The sequence below is a fragment of the Phalacrocorax aristotelis genome, chromosome 7 (genome assembly GCF_949628215.1).
Source record: "Phalacrocorax aristotelis chromosome 7, bGulAri2.1, whole genome shotgun sequence".
In the NCBI taxonomy this organism is placed as follows: domain Eukaryota; kingdom Metazoa; phylum Chordata; class Aves; order Suliformes; family Phalacrocoracidae; genus Phalacrocorax; species Phalacrocorax aristotelis.
Genome location: NC_134282.1, coordinates 31929002 through 31948159, shown reverse-complemented (window position 1 = coordinate 31948159; position 19158 = coordinate 31929002). Strand labels below are relative to the sequence as shown.

The following is a 19158-nucleotide window of genomic DNA, read 5'->3' as shown; positions in this document are numbered from 1 at the left end:
TTCCTCTCCCTAACAATTCCCCCTCTTCCTTTGTGGGTATGCTTTCCAGGCACTGGTAAAATGGCTGTGACAGCTTCTTACAATCTGGAGATTGAGCTGTGGGTAACTAGCTCTTAATCTTCCCATAGAGGAGCCTTGCAATTAGCTGTGTTCTCCAAAAACTCCTCCCAGTTTGCTGGCACCGCTTGGCCGCAGTGACACCGGAGGAAGAGTGGTGTATTCCAGGAGGACTGTTATTGGACCTATGGGCAAGAGATTTACCTCTCAATGCCATAATCCCATGGCACTTCTTGGTTTACATTTCACTGGCTTTTTGCTGCTCCCATATTGCAAACTATTTATAATTCCGAATTTGTTGTCTTTTTACAGTGGTGTTGTCCATTTTTTCCCCCAGGCTCGCTTATTAAGTGTTCATTCCCCTAGCTTGTGAGATTGAATTCAGAGATTTGAGCATCCTTCTCAAGCTGGTTTATGAGGAAATGTATGCTTTTGTGGACTATGATGAAAAGCAAGTGCATCTGAAGGAAGCTGAGATTAATTTAATTGCAAATACTAGCAAGATGAAAAAGTGTGCAGTGCCAGCTCAGAAATCAGAGTTGGATCTTGCTGGGAGTAGGAAATCCCTGTTGCTCATGCTGATTATTCAGCCCAGGTTCATTAGCAACAAGCACCAAAGCTGGTAAACCAAGCACTGGAGTGTAATACAGCCGTTTCTCAGTGCACAAAGTCTCCTTGCTTCAGAGGGAGAGGGGAAAGAAGGTGACGTGTTTTCACCACTTATGGCATGCAAAAACCATTGAATATTTTCTAAAGATCTGCAGTATATTAGTCAGTAATGTGATCGGATGCAGCAGCAGAGAACTCTGAGATGAAGCCACTGCAGAGGTCCTTTCAGGCACCGTGCTTTGACTCACACCTCTCCTCTTCACCAACATGTATTTGAAGCTTCTGAATTTTCTGGAAGAAATCATTTCACAAGGTCAGGGCAAGCCACATTTGCAGATTATACCCACCACCCCAAGATGAAATAGTTCCCTGTCTTGCTTATTACCTTTTGATGGTGACTCTGCCTTTTTCAGCAGCCACAGAAGTTGTTTTGACTCTTGTGACCATTCCCTTCCCATAGACAAGGGAGACTCTTCCCAGTCTGTCCCTCCTGTGACTTTTCTATTATTTCTCAGTCCTTTTGATGCTGTTCCCCACTCCCTATTTAGTGCTGTCTGCAGATTTAATTTCCTTGCTGTTTGCATTCTCTCTCAGGTTGCTAACAAAGATGTTAGCGGCTCCCTGCTGGTATTTTTCTATCATTATCCTTGTTTAATATTTTTTTTCTTTATTACACTTGCGCTCAAAAACCAAAATCAAGCAACAGTGCCCCGTTTTGCTGGATGCTCCACCAGCAGGGTGCAGGGACCAGGGACAGACCAAGTCCTTGCCCTGAGAGATGCAGCATTATTAGGGACAGGTTATTCATCCGCATTATTACCAGACATATAAGTCTGGCCTTGCGTAACCCCTTCAGAGGGGTCAGTCTTGCAGCTCTGTCCTATGTACAGTATTTGAGGACTGACTGACATTGTTGAAATGCTTTGCAGATCTGTAGGGTCATGTGTGAACTGATGACAGAACAAGATCTTGCATCCAGTAGAGGAAGAGCAGAGATGTCAATGTGATTAAAATCAGCATTGCATCAGATGACATTGCCCTAATCCCAGTGGTGCTGCCAATTGCATGAGCTAGTTAAATCTGTTCCTCTGAGTCTCTTTCCCACATGGAAAATAAAGCATGCTTCCCCATCAGGAGTTATATATGCCTAATTTTACTGCTCAAAGCTGTGATCTTTGGATTGAAGCTGCTCTAGGAGCCGAAGTTGTTACTAGGTGGGAAAGTCCATCCCAGGTACCAGGTGTCACCAGCTTTGTTTGCATGGGTCTGAGGTGAAAGCTGCTTTCTGAATTCAGCCCTGCTGCTGTGGGCAGCTTGTTGGCTGGTGCCAGGCGATCCCTCTGCATGGCTCTTAAATCTCAGTATTTCCACTTGAGCTTTGCACATCTTACACCTCCTCAGAGCGCATTCCAGGCTTGTTTCCTTCTCCTTGTGGCAGCCACCCAAAAAGCCTTGGTTGAGACCAGAATGATCCCTTTGTTACACTTTTTGGTGCTGAAGGTGACCTGGAAACTTCTTTTCCCACCCGTTGCGGTCTGAGTGTTGACGACGGCTTTTCCTTGCTCTGGGGCTGATGTCACTGACACCTTGAGCAGAGCAAGGAGCTGCCTTTCTTTTCCTGAATGAGGTGTCGGTGACTTCAGCAGTGCTTGCTGGGGAACCATGGGATGGTGCAACTAGGGCTTGGCAAGAGTCTAAAGGATGCAGGGAACTATTTACATTTATGCCATTTTAATGTGCTCTGAAGTCCATGTTCATTTTGCTAATGATTTTGATCCGAGAGACTATTACTTTAACTGGAAAAAGATCATTTCCACTGCTTCTATTTTAGTAGTTGATAGGTGTGTTTGGACTTATTTTGAATGCAAGCGTGCACACATACTGATATCTAGATGTAGCTATTACCTCAGGTTGAAATATTGGGTAATTACGTTTGATGGGAGTAAAGTGTTTATCTTTCATTTCTAGGTGATCACTTAGTGTCCTAAATCTGCACAATGGAACATGTCTAAGCTATTTTTGTGCCATGAGATTGAAACCATAACTTAAATAGGCTGCATCTTTCCCTCTCAGGAAATTTGCATTCAGTCTATTGCCCTCCACTTCCCTCCCTGGTGAAAATAACAGCAAAAGAAAAAGATGCATGAGCGCCAAGTATAGAGGACTTGCTTTAAATTCTCAAACAGGAGCAAAGATGAAGAAGAAGTAGGGTAGAAGTTTTGTATATTTAGACTCCAGAAGGTGCCTGTTTAGATTAACTCCAAAGAAAGGAACAATAGCCAGCTGGTAATATTTCCTAAGAAATAAGTTAATGAGAGGGAGAAACACAACACATACGTTGATGTTTACTTTGAAAAACAGTATAAATACATAGAGACTTTTTCTGAGGACCTTCTCGCCAAAGTAGAGGTTTCCTAGTGCAGGCTCTGAGTGAGACAAGTGCTCATTTGTGCAATGCTGTGGCTGTCCTAGCACCTTCGCTCACCCCCCCGCCCCAGCAGGATATTTGCCTTCTTGTTCCTGAGGCGTAGTTATTGCACCTTGACCAATGAATGATTTTTTGCAGGGTTTTGAAGTCTAGATCAGATATAGTTCCTTCTGCAGCAATCTAGGTGGCTGTTAATGATTGCAACTGACGAAAGGCCTTTGAACTTTACAGGTCCCTGAATTCTTCTAAGCTGAATTTGTCTTTCGCGTGTAGCCTGATGCCAGATCAGGAGTGATTAGGCATTAGTCTGGCTTGCAGGGACCTACAGGTGATGCATCTCTTTATTCTGTTTCTCACCGCATACGGCACCCCTGGTTCGTGGTTCTAGGAACAGAGCAGAGCAGGCATGCAGCTGGTTTCGATTATAGATGGTAAGAGATGGGGGAGTTTTTCCTTGTGTGAAGTGCTTTGGTTTTCATCAGAGACTCTTCTAAGGCTCCAGCTGCCTTGCATAAGCCAGCAGGTTTACTGAGGCCACTGCTCAGTCTGTTAAGATGAAGGAGAGATTGTCACTTGATGATGATTAGTTTAGGAATGCATTAACATGCTAGAGAAACAGAATGATAGAGGCTAGCTTGCCCTCTCCTCTGGTTTCCTAGACCCTAGGGAAAAAACGAAGCCAAGGTTGAAGCATATGACTTAAATAATGATGACTGTGGACTTAGCGTCTGCTACCATTTCAGCAAACTAGTTAGTGATCTGGGATTTTTTTTTTTCCCCCCTCTTTTCAGGTGTGGTCACTGATACTTGCTGCTGCCTTGGTGTTTGTGTTTTTTTAATCCTGAAACCAAAGGTTGGATAAAATTCACCTCAAGCCTGGCTGCTGCTCAGGTTCCCCACACCCTTGCTGTCTGGCTGTAGCTCCACCAGGTTGAGCCATGATGGCCGTGTAGGTGGTGACCCCAATTGACAGGGGAGCTGGCAGCTACAGAATAGAACCATGGCAGTAAATGTATGAGTGCCAAGGACTACGCTTGCTTAAGCTTTCTTTGGTGTGTCATCCATTTCATAACCCCGAACGGACCGGTCGCTCAGATGCATATCCTGGTTCTGCCGCATGTTGAGCCGTGAGAAATCCCATCATGTTGGTGGGATTGAATCAATAGCTGGAAGCAGCTGCCAGCATCACGCCTCCTCAGGGAGTAGCAGCAAGGGTCAGCGTGGGGAGTGGCGACTGCCAAAGTAAACCAGGGCAAGGACACAGATGCCTTCTCTGTGCAGGGCTGCGTACACTAAAGTTAGGTTTTACTTTCAAAGTTCTGCTGATGTCCATCACCTGTTGCGCTTGACTGTGCTGTTTTTACCCCTTTGCTTGCAGCTCTAGTTTGTGAAAGGACTTTACGAAGCTGCTTGAAAATGTCTGGCTGTATCTAGCAGGGTGCAGGTGTTCTGAGCTGCTTGAGCAGAAGCAGGTGCCCTGGTTTCCCTTTGCCTCCTCCTTCCCATTGCCTCTTTCCTCTTTGCCAGCTTTCATCCGATGGCATGGGCAGTGGGGCTGCACTGCAGCTGAGGTTAGCCCTGCCTCCACTGTCCTTTGGCATGGGAGGATGAAAGTGGCTCTTTCAGCTGAGCCTAGTACACTACTGAATATTTTTCCAAGTCCACCCAGTTTCCCCCAACAATCATCAGGCTCTCTATAAACATCACAAGCCCTTCTTGCGCTGCTTGTAGGGTTTACCATGGGCGGGTATTTCCTCAGCCTGGGATTTGAGCCACAGAAGGGTGTTGGTGGCTGTAGGTCCTGTGACGCCGGTTTAGGGAGAGCAGGGAGAGTGCAACGTGCCTGGTGTTTGCTGGCACCGCTGAGTTCTCTGGGTCTCCCTGCAGACTGGAGGCCTGGCAGACTGCTCAGTGTTTTAAAAATCTGAATGCACCAGCATGAGTTTGAATATTAAATCTACATTTCAAAGTCCTGTTATTACTTACTACGTTTTAATTGCTTCCCCTGCCCTTTGAATGAAAGTACAGCTTGTGGTGTAGGAACACGACGAGAGACGGGCTTGGGGCTGGGAGGCGGAGAACACCCACTGGATGGATCTGACCAGCTGGGGGAAGGATCCTGTGGCGATTCCAGCCTGCTGCGTCTGGATCTGGTTGTGTACCAGCTAAGCATGTGAGGAGCAGAGCAGGCAAGGACTGACAGACACCATTGTGGGAAGAAGGGGAAAGGAAGGCAGGCTAGCAAAATCCCTTGCACATCCTCACGAAGAGAGTCTATGCCAGCACATGATCTGCCAGCAGCAGATGTAAGCTCTCAAAAACAGCAGGGAGGATGTTGACTGCAACAATGCATCAAGGCTGCGGTTTGTAACCTCAATAGTAAGGCAGTTAACTTTTTTTTTTAACAAAGACATTTTGATTGCCAAATCCATAACCATTAGCAGCTGTGGTTTCGAGCTGTTCCTTCCTCACACGTTGCAGTCTAGACCTGACAGGCTTTCAAACAAAAGTTTGGCTGCCAGCTTTTGTTTGTGTTTCTTTGCGAACCTGCTTTTTTTTCCTTTTTTTGCCTATTCTGTTGATTTGGATTGAATATCAGCACGCATCCCTTTTCTAACCCAGCCTCCACAGAGTGGTCTCTGCATCCATGTGGTCTCCTGCGGCCAAGGGCAGCATGTAGAGTTCCTTGGGTGCATGTTCACAAGGCTGCAGTACTGGATGTTTCTGCCTCAGGCTAGAAAATCTGGTGTTTTTAGAAAGTTGGATCTCCTTTGCGATTTCTGTTTAGGAAAATGTTATATTTGTCACGGGCCAAAGGCTGGTTGGCCTGTGCTAAGGCAGAGGGAATGGGTCCTTAAAAGATGATGCTTGAAAATGTGCTCAGAAGTTGATAGCGTGATGTAAGACCATGTCATGAGGGAGATCAAACCTCAAAATGAAGCACTTGGTGCTCTGCAGGCTTTTTCCAAAACCGGAGGTCTGAGTCAGGAGAAGGTGACACAGAGCAGTGGCAAACCTGGATCTCCTGGCGCAGGTGATGGCTTCTGTTGCCAGTCAGGTGTCACCTTTGGGCTAATGTGCCCTGGAGCACTTCAGGGTGAAGGATGGGTTGGGAGATTGGTTAGATAATTCCCAAAAGTGAAGGTCTGTCTAAAGAGTCGGTAGAGACTATTGCTGTTAGAACAACGGATGGGGGAACGATGCTTCAATATCACTCTTCTTGGAAAAGCCGTTCTTGAAGTCTGGTCCTGCAGACTGTGAGAAGGGTGGGATATTTTTTTTTTTTTGTGGTTTCGATACTGAATAACTCCTACCTGCAGACTGACCACTGAGCTGGTAATTGAGCTTAAGTGCGGGATCAGCTCTGGCTCCAGCTGTACCTGGGCAGTTCCGTGTGGTATCTGTGGGTGGGAACTGGGGTTATTGCTGGTGGTGCTCAATCTGCAGTTGGGGAGTTTCTACCACCCACAACCGGATAATCATCACCTGTCTCATTTTTGAGGGCTCCGTTTCTCCTGCATCCTTATGTCTGTGTTGCTGGTGCCTGTGAATGCCCTTCTTTGGCTGCAGCACCCCCATCACTTCCTAGAAACTCCCGACTTTCTTTTCCCCTTTGCAAACCACTGAAGAAACATTTTCTAGCTGGCTGGTGAGCAATTTCCCTCCGGAGAGGAGGAGAAAATGGCTGTTTAGTAGTTAATTACCTGTTACGTTAGTCTGACAGCTATGGAGCTTATGAGGCGTGAAAGAAGAACGGATCCGCCTTTCCCACAAATCACTGAGAAAACGGGTGAAGGAAGTTGTGCCTGGCTCCCAGGGGATGCCTCGCATTCTGCTCCTCTCCCTTGCATGTGGCCAAGGGCCTTCTCATAATGCCTGGGGAAGAGCCCAGTGCCTGTTTTTGCCTGCTGGGGAAAGCTGATTTATTGCCACCACCGATTACAGCAGCCCGGCTCTTTTGGAGGGGACGCCTCTCTGCCAAGTTGGTTTTTTTTTTTTTTTCCCCTTTGAATGCATTTTACGGTGAGCACTCTTGCCAGCATATGGGCTCTGCTTGCTTTTATTCTTTCCAGACAGCGTTGCTTTCCAGCGCTGCCTCTTTTATTTCGAAGCTCTTAGCAGTGGGGAAGTGAAGGCTGGAGCTGGTGTCCTGGCCCGGTGCTGCCTGGCACAGTGAGCTGTATTTCCCCTGTTGTTCACCAAGGAGGCACGCCAGGAAAATGATTCAATCCTTTCCATTATTAACCTTGCAGAACTTCTCAACCACTTCCTTGCTGTTTGATGCTAGTGCCCCAAGGCCACCCCTCAGCAGCTGTTAAGATGGAGAGGGTGGTAGCCACCCGCCAAAGAACTACAGGTTCCAGTGTGCAATTCTCTGCCACGTTTTGGCTAACCAGGATGTGCACTGGGGCTGGGTGGGCGCATGCTTGTTGGGCAAGAAGAGTGGAGGAGAGCTCAGTCTGCATTGCAGGGCTCTGTAGGCTAGCCTGTGTAAAATGCTGGGGCTGTTCCCACCTGGTGTTGGCATTTGGTCTCTTGCACTGTGTTTGCTTGTATCCTTTTGTATCTGGAGACCTTAATGAGAGCAAAAGATGCTCTTGAAAGGTTGCTAATGAAGCTGCTGGGGAGTGTTTTGGCTTTGTGCTGTGCAGAGATGCTGCTCCATTGCACGCAGTGCTTTTGTTCCTTCCTCGGAGGCACCGGAGCAGAGCTCATCTTGTTAGTGATGGTTTGGCTCCCTCCCCCAGCATGTTTTCCTTTGGCTCTTTCAATTCCCCTGCCTTCGGTTCATGGCACTCAGGTTCAAGCAAACACAGCTTATTGGGGAGGAGTGAAGAAATCAAGGGGATCAGGACAGTACTTTTCCATGTTTGGGTTTTTTTTTTTTCTGCTGCTGAGACGTAATCAGGACGAGCTAAGGGTCCCAAGCCCCCTATTGTTTCCAGTGATGCTGGGCAAGCTTGCCCCCGCATCCCCCTGCAGGCTTTACCCAAATCAGGGAAAAAATACTTACTTCAACAGATTGGAGTGTGTGTGGGAAATTAGCAGGATTTTTTTTTCTCAAATGTCAGAGAAGGTGGGTTCATGTCTCTGCTGGCTCCGAGCTGGCTTGTCCCCTCCTTTGCTCTTTTGCTGTGGGCTGCAGAGTGGGGAGGTTGGGCAGCCCTGCTGCTATTTCTGGTGGTGACAAGCTGGTGATGGGAGATGAGGGATGGTGAAAACAAAGTGTAGGGAACATTCATTAGCAATTATCCCTGCTTGCAGCTTGATTAGGGTGGCTGTTGGGGAAATCTGATAGCCACTTAATGTATGTTCAAAGCGCTGGCTCCACTGAGAGGGCAGATCTGGTGGCTGGTTTTCAGAGGAGCCCAGCACTCAGCTGCCTTTTCCAGCTTGTACTCAGAAGCTACATTTAACCTTGAGCTCTTTCTGCCTGTGTTAAGCTACACTGAGATCCGCTTTCCCCCCCTGCTAATCTGTTCACAGCTAGGATCTTACAGACCTGTTAGCAGCAAATTGAAGCCCGACTGGTGCAGTCACAGAAATGGGATGAGCAAGGAGGGTGGTGGTTGCGCAGATGTCGGTGTATGGAGAGTGTATGTGGGGTTTTTGATTGTGCGAAGCAGTGGGCTGGAGCAGCAGTTGGTAAGCTGTGCCGGCTGTTTGCAGCCCACGGAGCCCACCGTCCTCCCGACTGCCTCATTGCAAGCCTGCTACAAGGTGACAGAAGGTCTGAAAGGAGGGTGAATTATTATTTTTTTAATGCTGTAGTTACATTGCATAACTCTCCTCTTTTGAGCTTTCCTGCTCATCTGCAGGATTGGAGGAGGGTGGGTTTTCTCCTTCTTGAGGGACAACCTGGCCTCTGGCCTTTATGTGTTGTAGAGGGTCTTTTTAGCCACCTTCTCCTAAATGCTGAGCTGGTTCCCGGCAGAGGCAGTGTCAAAGGCCGGAGTACTGGCACCTGTCTTATTTATGCTCTCAAGATTGTAATGATGAGCATTGTTGAAATTAGGAAGGAACATCCTCCATCAGACTGCTGGCTGGGTTTGATTCTTGGTCTCTTGTAGAGAGGGAGTGCAGTTTCCCTCTAAATTGACCTTTTCTTTAAAAAATTGCTGTTGCACATCCTCTTTACTGGGGATATACTCTGTCTTCTCTCTCTGGCACACCAGGTGTGCCTTTTGGGCTTTTACTACAAGCCTCAGGTCTGCTGAAGTGCCGATGGGCAGTGGCCGCTGTCTGTGGGGTGTAGTAGTTGGGAGTAAATTGGTTCTCCGTCTTGTAAACCTACTGTGTTGCAGCTTGTAGAGGGACTTGACCGACCTCTTACAGCAAAAACATCGATAAATAAGTTTTTTACTTGTTAGATACTTGGGTAGCTTTGGAAGATGTAACGCGGGCACTTGCGTTAAGTGGCGGTGTCTCCACTGAGAGTGTAAGTTAACTGAGGAGTGGCCAATAGCAGAGGTGTCCCCGGCGTTGGGCAGGTAGGTAGTGATATCTTAGCTCTGAGCTAAGCTGCAGAAAGAGCTGTAGAGGTGAAGGAGTGCCGCTGTTCTGCCATGCTGTCTGTCTTGATCCCATTGATGATGAGACAAGATAGTGTAGGTACAGTCCGTAAGTGCCTACCGGCAACGTTGCTCATGGTGATCATGCATGATGTCGAGAGCACTGTTTAGGGGACTGAGCAGCAACAGGGAGAGATTTTGCGCAGGAAATAGTAACAGCTCTGGTGACTTCTAGGAACGAGGTCCATGGAGGTGGTTTCTAAACACGTTAAATGTTGGCGGCTGGTTACAGGTACACTGAGGAGAGGCTGGTCTTAGTGATGCATTGTGCAGCAAAAGCATTTCTGACTGTTTCTCTGTTCAGTTTGCAGGCAATGGTTTCAAGAGATGCAGCAGGCATATCTAACCTCTTGCTGCTATCCAAGAGGAGTGTCGGTTCCTACCAGCACCCCGCCACGTGCTCCTGCCATTCACCTGCTTCACTGGCCCCTTCTTTGAGCAGTTCAGCCCATTAACCCAGCAGAAAATTTACTTTACCCAAAAGCCCCCTAAATTTCTGCAGGATGAATGAGTTGAATTGACTTGTGGAAGGGACTGGGGGAAGGAGGGGAGCCTGGCCACTAGGTTGGCTCAGCATCTTATGAGGGCTCAGCATCTTGGGGGAGCTCAGCCCCACCTTTTCCACCTGGAGCATCTTGCCTCTAGGCAGAGGAAAGGGTTATGGCTTTTTCTCAGCTCCGGCAGGCAGGAATATTCTGCTTTTGTTGTTCACCAGGATGGGATAAGAGGTTTCCGGAGTAGGTACAATAGGAAGCCTTAACTGTAGCAGCTCGACAAGGGACTCCTTCCCTGCCTCCTGGGAGTGGGATGCCAGAGGAAGGACTGGGGCTTTTAAAATGCAGGACATGGACGGATTTGGCACATGTACAGAAACTCACCCTGGGAGTGAAGATGAAAGGCTGCGGCACGGAAGTGTAAACCTGAGTCACAGCTGTGGCATCTGCCTTGGCCTTGGGATCGGATTGATCTGGAAGATTTTGATGCTGAAGGTTTGATCCTGGTTTCGGATGAAAGCTGTCAGTGGAGAAACCAACCTGGCTGTTGCTTTTGCTGCCGATGCTGGGGTATCTGCCACAGGCGTAGTCCCTGTGTGAGGGCCTGTAAGGTGCATGAAGGGGGACACAGTGATGTCCAGGTCCACCTAGGAGATGGTGGCTAAGGAGATTTGGGAAGCAGCCATACTCCAGGCAGCAAGACAGCACACTGGTCTTGGCCACACAGCCTGGCTGAAGAAGGCACTGGCTGAACCATGTGTAGCAGAGCGGCGATGGACCACCTCTGTGATCAGGTCTGGATGGTGGCTTATGCCTCACCACTTTATGGTTTGACCTTTGGAGGCCTTGCTGGTGTGGGAGCTGCTGGGTAAGTCGGGTGTTGCGGCTGTGGAGGAGCCACCAGTCACACGCAGGATGCTGACAGCAATAAAGCAGCTCCAGCATTCCGCACTCGCCAAGCATTGGTTGGGGATATTCATGTTGGCTCTTTCCAACCTTCCAAGATCCTCTTCCCTGCAGATGGGAAATGAAAATCCTGGCATCGGCATGGAGCAGTGGAAGCAAGTCAAGTAACGTGGCTCAGCCAAAAAAACAAAACAAAAAAAGGGAGAAACCTCTCCAACCCCAGACTGGTACAGCAGGGCATCCGCATGGAATGCAGATCAGTGCAGCTATTCCTCCCCCAGCGCGGGTGTTGTACATTGCAGCTAACTGCACACACATTGCTGTCTTGCTCGGTGAACAGCTCTTACACACTGCTGTAAAATGAGAGGGGCTGGAAATGCTTTCCCCAGTTGATCCAATCCCAGTGTCAGGCTTCTGTAAATCTCCCATAACCGCTGGCAACTCTGCCAAGCCCTGCTACAGTACTGAGAGAGTGGGGTGCTCCCTGCTCCCCTCTCCGTGCCCAGCTGTTCCAGGGCAAATCCAAACTCATCTTGGCAGGTCGGTGAGAGCTTTTCGAACACTTAGCCTAGGAATCATTTGTTAGTAACAAATGGGGGATTTGCCAGGACACGCTGCTCCATCTGGTCTGGCATCCAGTCCCCTACAAGCAGCCTTGATGGATCTGCTTAAGGAAGGCAGGGAAGCAAAAAAAAAAAAAAAAGGCATTTTTCCCATGGAAGGAAAACTACTTCCGCATTCTGTTTGAACTGGATTTCCTGGGCTGGAGCACCTTTAGGGCATGCCCTCACCTCCGCACCTGTCAGCTCAAGGTCTGCAGCTGATGGAATCTGAAGTGATGATTGTTACATACATTTTTTTATTACTGTTTTGCATTTCACTTTTGAACACCAGTGAGGCTGAGCTGCGTCCGGAGAGGACTTTGGTGCACTTCCCTCACTCAGTGGTTTTTCTTTCTCTCCTTTTTCTCCCATGGTGAATGAGAGAAACAATCTGTTTATACTCTTCCTATAAAATTCCTCCAGGTCTTCATCACATTGAAATCTCTCTGTAGGCTCCGTGTGCAGAGCCAGGCCTGCATGGAGACAGCTGACTTCTCTGAGCCATTGACCTGGCACGCCACAAGCGGTTTTTCTACTGCTAACCCTTCAGATGCAGACGAATCTCAAGGGATGCACGTCCCACAGCAGGATGGTGCATGCTCTCCAAATGTCAAAGCCCTTGTGTTTAGACTGAGCTTTGTGAGGAAGAGATGGGCGTGTATCTGCAGCTGGGACAGCTGCTTTAGTAGAAGATGTGGCCACTCTTCTGGTGGTCATAATTTTGTTGGCTTGGCCAAGCTGTTTTGGTTGAGGTGCTGGTGTGCTGTCCACCACCTGCTGGGGTTTGGTGGGGGTACCCACAGCCCTGGTCAGCTGAATGCAGGAATGCTTTGGGCTGGAAATTGGTCCTAGTGCAAAGCAGGCACTGAGTAGGCAAGCTTGGAAGGGCGGGGCCCCTGACTGCTTCTCTATTGACATCCTGTGCTTTAGATCAGCTTAAGCGAAGTGTGAAACCACACCTTTTAAGTGGCAAAACACAGGCCGGTGCTAAAGGGTGCTGAAAAGGGTTAGGGAGCACACAGGGAAGCAGCTTGGTGAGTAGAACCAAAAAGGGAACAAGCCTTGGCAGAGGCACGATGGGAGGATGCTTAGCCTAGGGGCTTATTGACTAAGACCCAAACCCGCAATTTGTTTTATTTATTTATTTATTTAAAGTGAAAAGTTCTTGAACTGGTTTAGTCTTAGCTGCTACAGCCTAGATATAACCCATCTCTTAAATAAAGCTTTCTCTGCTCCTGACTGCTGAGCTCTTTTCACACCCGTGGCAGTTGGTCTGACTCTGCTTTGCGTGTGTGTCTCTGTTTTGCAGTATCCGGATCTGAGCCAGGAGTCCGGGTCTCCATTTGTCTTTATCTGCACTAATCCCCAGGAGATGGTTGTGAAGTTTCCCATCAAAGGAAAACCCAAAATCTGTAAGTAGTAAAGTTTCCACAGATGCCCCCCATGGCCTTTCGTGCCTGCTCTCATCACCACCTCTGCTTGCCTTTGCCATATGAGTTCGCAACCTTTGCCCTGCGCTCTTTGATCTGTAGGTGTTTGTTTAATGACTCAAATACATCTGTAATTTTTTTTGTCTTCAGTTCCCCTTTTCCCAGATGTTCCTTCCTTCCAAATACATGCTTCTTCCTGCCTTTGCTAACACTCAGGAGTCAAAGAGCGCTCGTGCCTGCAGCTGATCCGCTTCTGGCATCGTCCTTGGTCAGGATACGAGCTGGTACAGCGATGCTCAGGCAGATCTGCGCTAGCTCCTTGCCTGCAGTTTGAAATTGCCCTCTTGCCCGTGAGGATGGTGAGGGCTTGGAGCAGTGAGAGCTACAGGGCCAGATGGATGTTCTCCATCCACAGGCGTCAGGATGGGATGTCCTGGCAGAGCTTGCAAGGAAGTGCTGCAGCATCTGTCCGCACTCTGCTTGCCAGTGTCATTAGTTCCTTTTATGAGCCACCAGCCCCTCTGCAGGCTGCCAGTTATTCCTGCCCACTGCTGTAAAAAGAATGGAGGAGGGATGCAGCAGCTGGGGAGCCTGCAGTCAGCTCCATCCTTATTAGCAGCTTCTCTGCCACACAGCCTAGGGAAGGCACCATACATGCTTTCAGGGGATGTGAAAAATTAATTTGACAGGCTAAAAGCAGCATAAGCAGAAATAGTCTTGGCTGTTTGTTTAGCAGAGCTGATGACTGGGTTTTCTTTCTTGTTTGCAGCATGGTTCTCCGGGAGTAATTATCTAGTAGTGCAGGAGTGGCAGGGCTTTTGAAGCACAGTGTAGGGTTATATTTGTTGTTTTTGAGGTTCTTTCCCCCTCACTGCTCAGAGAAGCACCGTTCTCCCATGGCTTTGGTCTTTCCTGGGGTATTGGGGGTGTTCCTGCCCTGCTGGGGTATTGAGCAGGGCCAAACAATTTGGTTTCTTCCCTGCCTTTTGTAGCAACATCTGGGAGGTGCATTCAGCCGATGGCAACAAACAACGCTTGGTGAGCTGCAGCACTTGGATCTTGCTAGCGGCACTGTCCTCCCCCAGGGACGGGTCTTTCCCAGCACGCTGGGCTGCGCTGAGTTATTTAGGATGCAGACATCTTTGCTGCGGTGGAACAGTCACTCCTGTTGCATACTGGAGCAGCCGCCGCATCTCATTCTTTTCTTTTTCTTTTTTCTTGTTTTCTTTTTTTCTTGTTTTCTTTTTTTCTTTTTTCTTTTTTTCTTTTTTCTTTTTTCTTTTTTCTTTTTTCTTTTTTCTTTTTTCTCTTTTTCTTTTTTCTCTTTTTTCTTTTTTCTCTTTTTTCTTTTTTCTCTTTTTTCTTTTTTCTCTTTTTTCTTTTTTCTCTTTTTTCTTTTTTCTCTTTTTTCTTTTTTCTCTTTTTTCTTTTTTCTCTTTTTTCTTTTTTCTCTTTTTTCTTTTTTCTCTTTTTTCTTTTTTCTCTTTTTTCTTTTTTCTCTTTTTTCTTTTTTCTCTTTTTTCTTTTTCTTTTTTTCTTTTTCTTTTTCTTTTTCTTTTTCTTTTTTCTCTTGTTTTAACCTCACCTTGCTCTCATACAGGCTCTCTTATGCCCCTTCACTGCCACATCTGCCTCCATCTGGCTGTGGTTAGGAGGAGAGCTGCTGGCAGCGGCTGAAGGGGAAGCTGCTGCATGGTGTGAGCACAGGGTGGCCAGCTTCTGCATGTCTGCCTCACCGGGTGCAGGCGCTGCTTGTCCCCTTCCCATCTGTCACATCGTTTCCTTCGTGTTGTGACACTTTCCTGCTTGGAGAAGGATCAGTCTAACAGCCTGGAAGGAAGCCAGCTGTGCTGGCAGCCGCCTGCGCTGCCTTCTCCTGCTGCTGGCCCTGCCTTTCCTGCCCTCCATCCCAACAGGAGCTGTCACGAGGGGAGTGGCAGGGGAGGCTGTGGAGTTGCATTTTCCCCTTCTGGAGGGGACGTCATCCATCTGGGTGAAATTTGTGACAGCCTAGGGAAGGAGCAGGGAAGGGTTTGACCTTTCACTGGGGTAAGGTGCTGCTTTAATAGGTGCTGGCATCTCGTCCGAGGCAGTCAAAAGCTTAATTCTCCAAGCTGGAAGCAGAGCAGGGGTAAGGTGTCGGCTCACGTCCCCAGCTGAGCTCTCTGGCTGCCCTGGTCTCCTTGAAGCCTGGCTCAAGCCATGACAAAATGCCAGTTTGTATTGTTGGGAAGCCAAGCTGGAGCAGTTTTTCTTGCCAGATAACAGCATGGACCTTGCCGCGATGACATCCGAATGCTTCTCTATTGCAAATTAGTCGTTTTTAGCAGCCCGGGGATGGGGAGTGGGGGGAAACTTAACATAGCCTGTTTTTTGCTGCCAGGGTTATTGTTTGTGTGGAAGAAATTGGCACTGCGTTTGCATTGTGTTTGGGAGCACAGCTGTCCCCAGGCATGTGCCCGCTTAGTTTCAGCACATGAGGATGAAGCTTGGTGGCAGTTCACATGGGAGATTTCCTTGAATATGGGCAAAGCTTCCTTGAAGCCTCCCTCAAGCATTGCTCAGAAACCTCCCTTCAACAGCTGATGGCTGGAAGAGTGTGGAGGAGCGGACGAAGGGACATGTTGCAGTGCAGGATAAGAGTTCCTAAATCACTGAGCAGAAAGAGAAGGGGACCCTTGGGCCATTGCCTTATTTTTAGCCTTTTCCTAAAGGTTACCCATGTGTTGTTTTTATCTTTGCCAGCTGACAGAGCCAAGGAGCCTCCCAATTTGCTTTTGGGGTCCAGGAGGAGCAGGCAGGTGTGTTAAATATGAAGCTTACAGCCCTGGAGGTGACACAGACCTCCAGGTGGTGGGGGGGACCAGAGCATGAAGCGAGTGTGAACTCACTGCCTTTCTCCTGCTAAAAACCCCACAGCCTGGTGACGTGCTGGCCAAACACGCTGCTTCTGGACAGTCTGGCCATGCTGGTTCAGCCTTCTTGGGTGCCTGTTGCTGACTCCAGCCGTTGCAAGGAGGGGGCTTCTTCCCCATCCTGAGGGAGGTGGGGAAAGTTGTCTCCCACACAGGGGGGCAGAAGGGATAGATTTCCCAAACCTTGGAGGAAAGCATCGTCCAAACTCTGCAGCTCAGGGTGAGAACACTGTCTGAAAACAGATGCTTCAAGTAATGCCCTGTTTTGCCCTTTCACTTTGCCTCAGTTTTAATTTTCTCATTTGTGATGGTGGAAGAGTTTTGCAGACACCCTTTTGTGTCCCGTGGGCTGCAGTTTGGCAGCTACTGCACTGAGATAGCAGCAGCATTCCTTCTTCCAGTTTTGACCTGACTGTAGCTGCGTTTCAGTTTGCGGATCTATGGCACAGCGACCTGTAAACCCTTGCTCGCTTTTTGGTTTTTGCATGTGTTATGGGTTTGGTGCATTGAACTTTTTTCTCAGTCTCAGACAGGAACAGGGCTGGCCCAAAACTCAAGCTGAAGGAGGACCGGTTTCAGGGAGTCTGGGTTGTCCTGGTGGGACATCCTGAGCAAAGCAGTTTTGAAACTGCCTCTCCTGGAAAAAGTGTTGTTGGACTCTTTGTTGAGCTGAAATTGATAAGTTTTCTGGGTTTGAAGAGAAGGTGGTGATCTCTGGGGTGTTTGGAGCCATTTGCTCTGGACAAGCACCTGCTTCTTGCAGCACATGGGTATTTGCCAGCAGTTTTTGGAGCAGTGGCCAAAGTGGGACCCGTTTGGAGCCTGGTGGATCTGGTCCCCACCAGGGATGAGATCTGCTGGGTGCCGTAGCTGGGCTGGAGAATACAGCTCTCTCAGGGACTGCGTGGGCCGTGCTTCACCCATGGGGTGAAACCAGGCTAGATTCCCTGGAGGGAGGATGCTGTGGGACCCGGATGAGGTGCCTGCCAGCTCTGGCTCCATCCACCTCACTGGGATTTTGCTGGGACGGGGTCTGTCTGTCCACCTCCTTGGGATCAAGCTCTGATACCTTTGCTTCCTCTCCTGACGGTGTGGCCACAGTGGCCACCTCTTGCTCCCAAGGGACACAGGGGATGCTCCCCAGGGACCAGGGCCGCTCTCCCCAGCTCACCACAGGCTCTGCAGTTTTTCTTGCAGGCTTCTGCAATGTGGTGAAGCCCTGTCCCTGCTCCCAGCACCAGACAGAGACAGGATGAGGCTAGCATTTGGAGGATGGGAAGACACAGGGGAGCAGAGGCAGGGAGGCAAGCTCCTGGGGAGATGTGTCTCATTAGAGGAGGGGACCGGTGCTGGCTGATGGCAAAGCCCTTCCAAGAGGCTGGCTCTTTGCTGTGCTGCCTTGCTTAAGCTCACCTTCCCTTTTTTCCTCTCCCTTTTGGCAGACACAGCTTTGCCTGGGAGAGCAGGAGCATCCTTGTTTTTTTACAGGCAAGGAGAGAGGGATGGGGACACTCCTCCAAGGCAGTGCATTGGCTTGCTTGCTGTGCCTGGCTTTTGGCTTCTCCTGCAGGAGTTGCCCAAATCCCATGTTCTGGTGTCCTGCTTCTCTCCCAGGTGGGAAAGTAGAGCTGGCAGCAAAGCCATTGAGGGCTATGAAGGACAAGGGGAGGCAGCATTTGCTCTAGGTCCCACCAGAGCAGCTGGCCGTGGGTGCCTGGGTCCCCCTGAAGTGCTGCTCACTGGCAAAGGCAGCATGTCCCTCCCAGCTGGTGGCCTTGGAAGCCACCAGCTTGGCACTTGGCAGCACAGAGTGTTTGACCCCCATCACATTGTGTGCCCCATTGCATCATCATCCCCAAGCTTAGGGTTTATTGTCCCCAAGCCCCCATGCCATAGAGAAACATGTCCCCTGACATGGTGCTTGATGGTCCCCCATCTCCTTCAAACATGTCAACACACATCCTGTGGGTGGCTGAGGGCATCAGTTCGCCCCCTGGTAGCAACGGGCAAGTGCTGGATGTCAATTTACTCTCCTCCTCACTGAATTTACCCCTCTCTGGCATCTCTTTGCCATGTCGGATACACTTGCCCCCGGCGCCCCAGTGTTGGGCCTGCAGAGGGAAGCTACAGCAGCTGGAAACGCCTGGCTCCTCAAGCACGATAATTGAATGTGACATGAACTCACTAACTAGGAGACCTCGCTGCCTTCAGCTGATTTGCATTGCAAATAGCATTTAAAAATAAAAGAGTGATGAGGGTTTGTTGGTTTTTTTCCCTTTTTTTTAATCCCCTCTTTACAGGGAAGCTGGATGCAAAGATCCATCAGGGAGCAAAGAAGGGGTTAATGAAGCAGAAAGCGATGGGGTGAGCCGTGGGGGAGCAGCACCACTTTCCCACCGAAGTGTGCCAGGATGGTCCTCGACTCTGGAAAGCAGGTGCAAGACAGATCCAAGAACGCTTTTTAGGTATTGCTTTATCCGTTGTATTTCAAAAGCATTAAAAGAGACTGATTTTCACCAAGCTCTTGCCCAACAGCCCTGTGCTTCCTGGGAAGTTGTATGCTGCAGACAAGGGCTGGTGGGAGATGGAGCTTGACAGGTGGGATTCACTCAAGTGCTGGCATCTCCGGTGAGCCCTGGATCCTGGGACAGCAGCCAGACCAGCTGCATCTGTCTCAGCAGGCAGGAGGTGGCTCCGTCCTGGCTTTGGCAACATGTTCCTCCCCAAAATATGCTTCGAGGTCTTTTGGCAGAATGGGGTCAGACCCATTGCGGTGTTGGCCTTTCAGGAGAAGGACGAGAAATGGGGGGTGAGGGGGATGACTCCCAGCAGCTGGAAAGCCCAAGCCCTGTTGAGGGCATGCAGGGGACTTGGGGGGATGCAGGGAACTCAGGGTGCAAGGTGGGCTCTGTTCCTGCTGGGAGGCTTTTTGCTTGCTGGAGCTTGCCCTTACAACTCTTGGCATTACCAGGAAGCGCCCAGCCTTACATCTCTCTCCTGATTTGTACCAAAGCAGCAGCCACCCTGTAAAAGGTGACGCCCCTGCCCCCCAGCTCTAGTAGTTGTGTGCCTGAGTTAAAAACCTGCTCTACCTCATGAATAAGATTAATTTCTCCTTTTTCTTTAATTCATTTTCAGCGCCTCC

At 49.1% G+C, this 19158-nt stretch overlaps 1 protein-coding gene across 1 annotated transcript in view; it reads left to right on the top strand.

The window, feature by feature from the left end:
* The window catches only part of TRIP4 (thyroid hormone receptor interactor 4), a 33807-nt gene extending 15273 nt beyond the window's left edge, over nucleotides 1-18534 (top strand). Inside the window, exons 12-13 of the mRNA XM_075099738.1 lie at nucleotides 12978-13080; nucleotides 18314-18534. Of these exons, the coding sequence (XP_074955839.1) occupies nucleotides 12978-13080; nucleotides 18314-18381 (171 nt within the window). The 3' untranslated portion in view covers nucleotides 18382-18534. The remainder of the gene's footprint in view (nucleotides 1-12977; nucleotides 13081-18313) is intronic.
* Nucleotides 18535-19158: the final 624 nt, after the last annotated feature.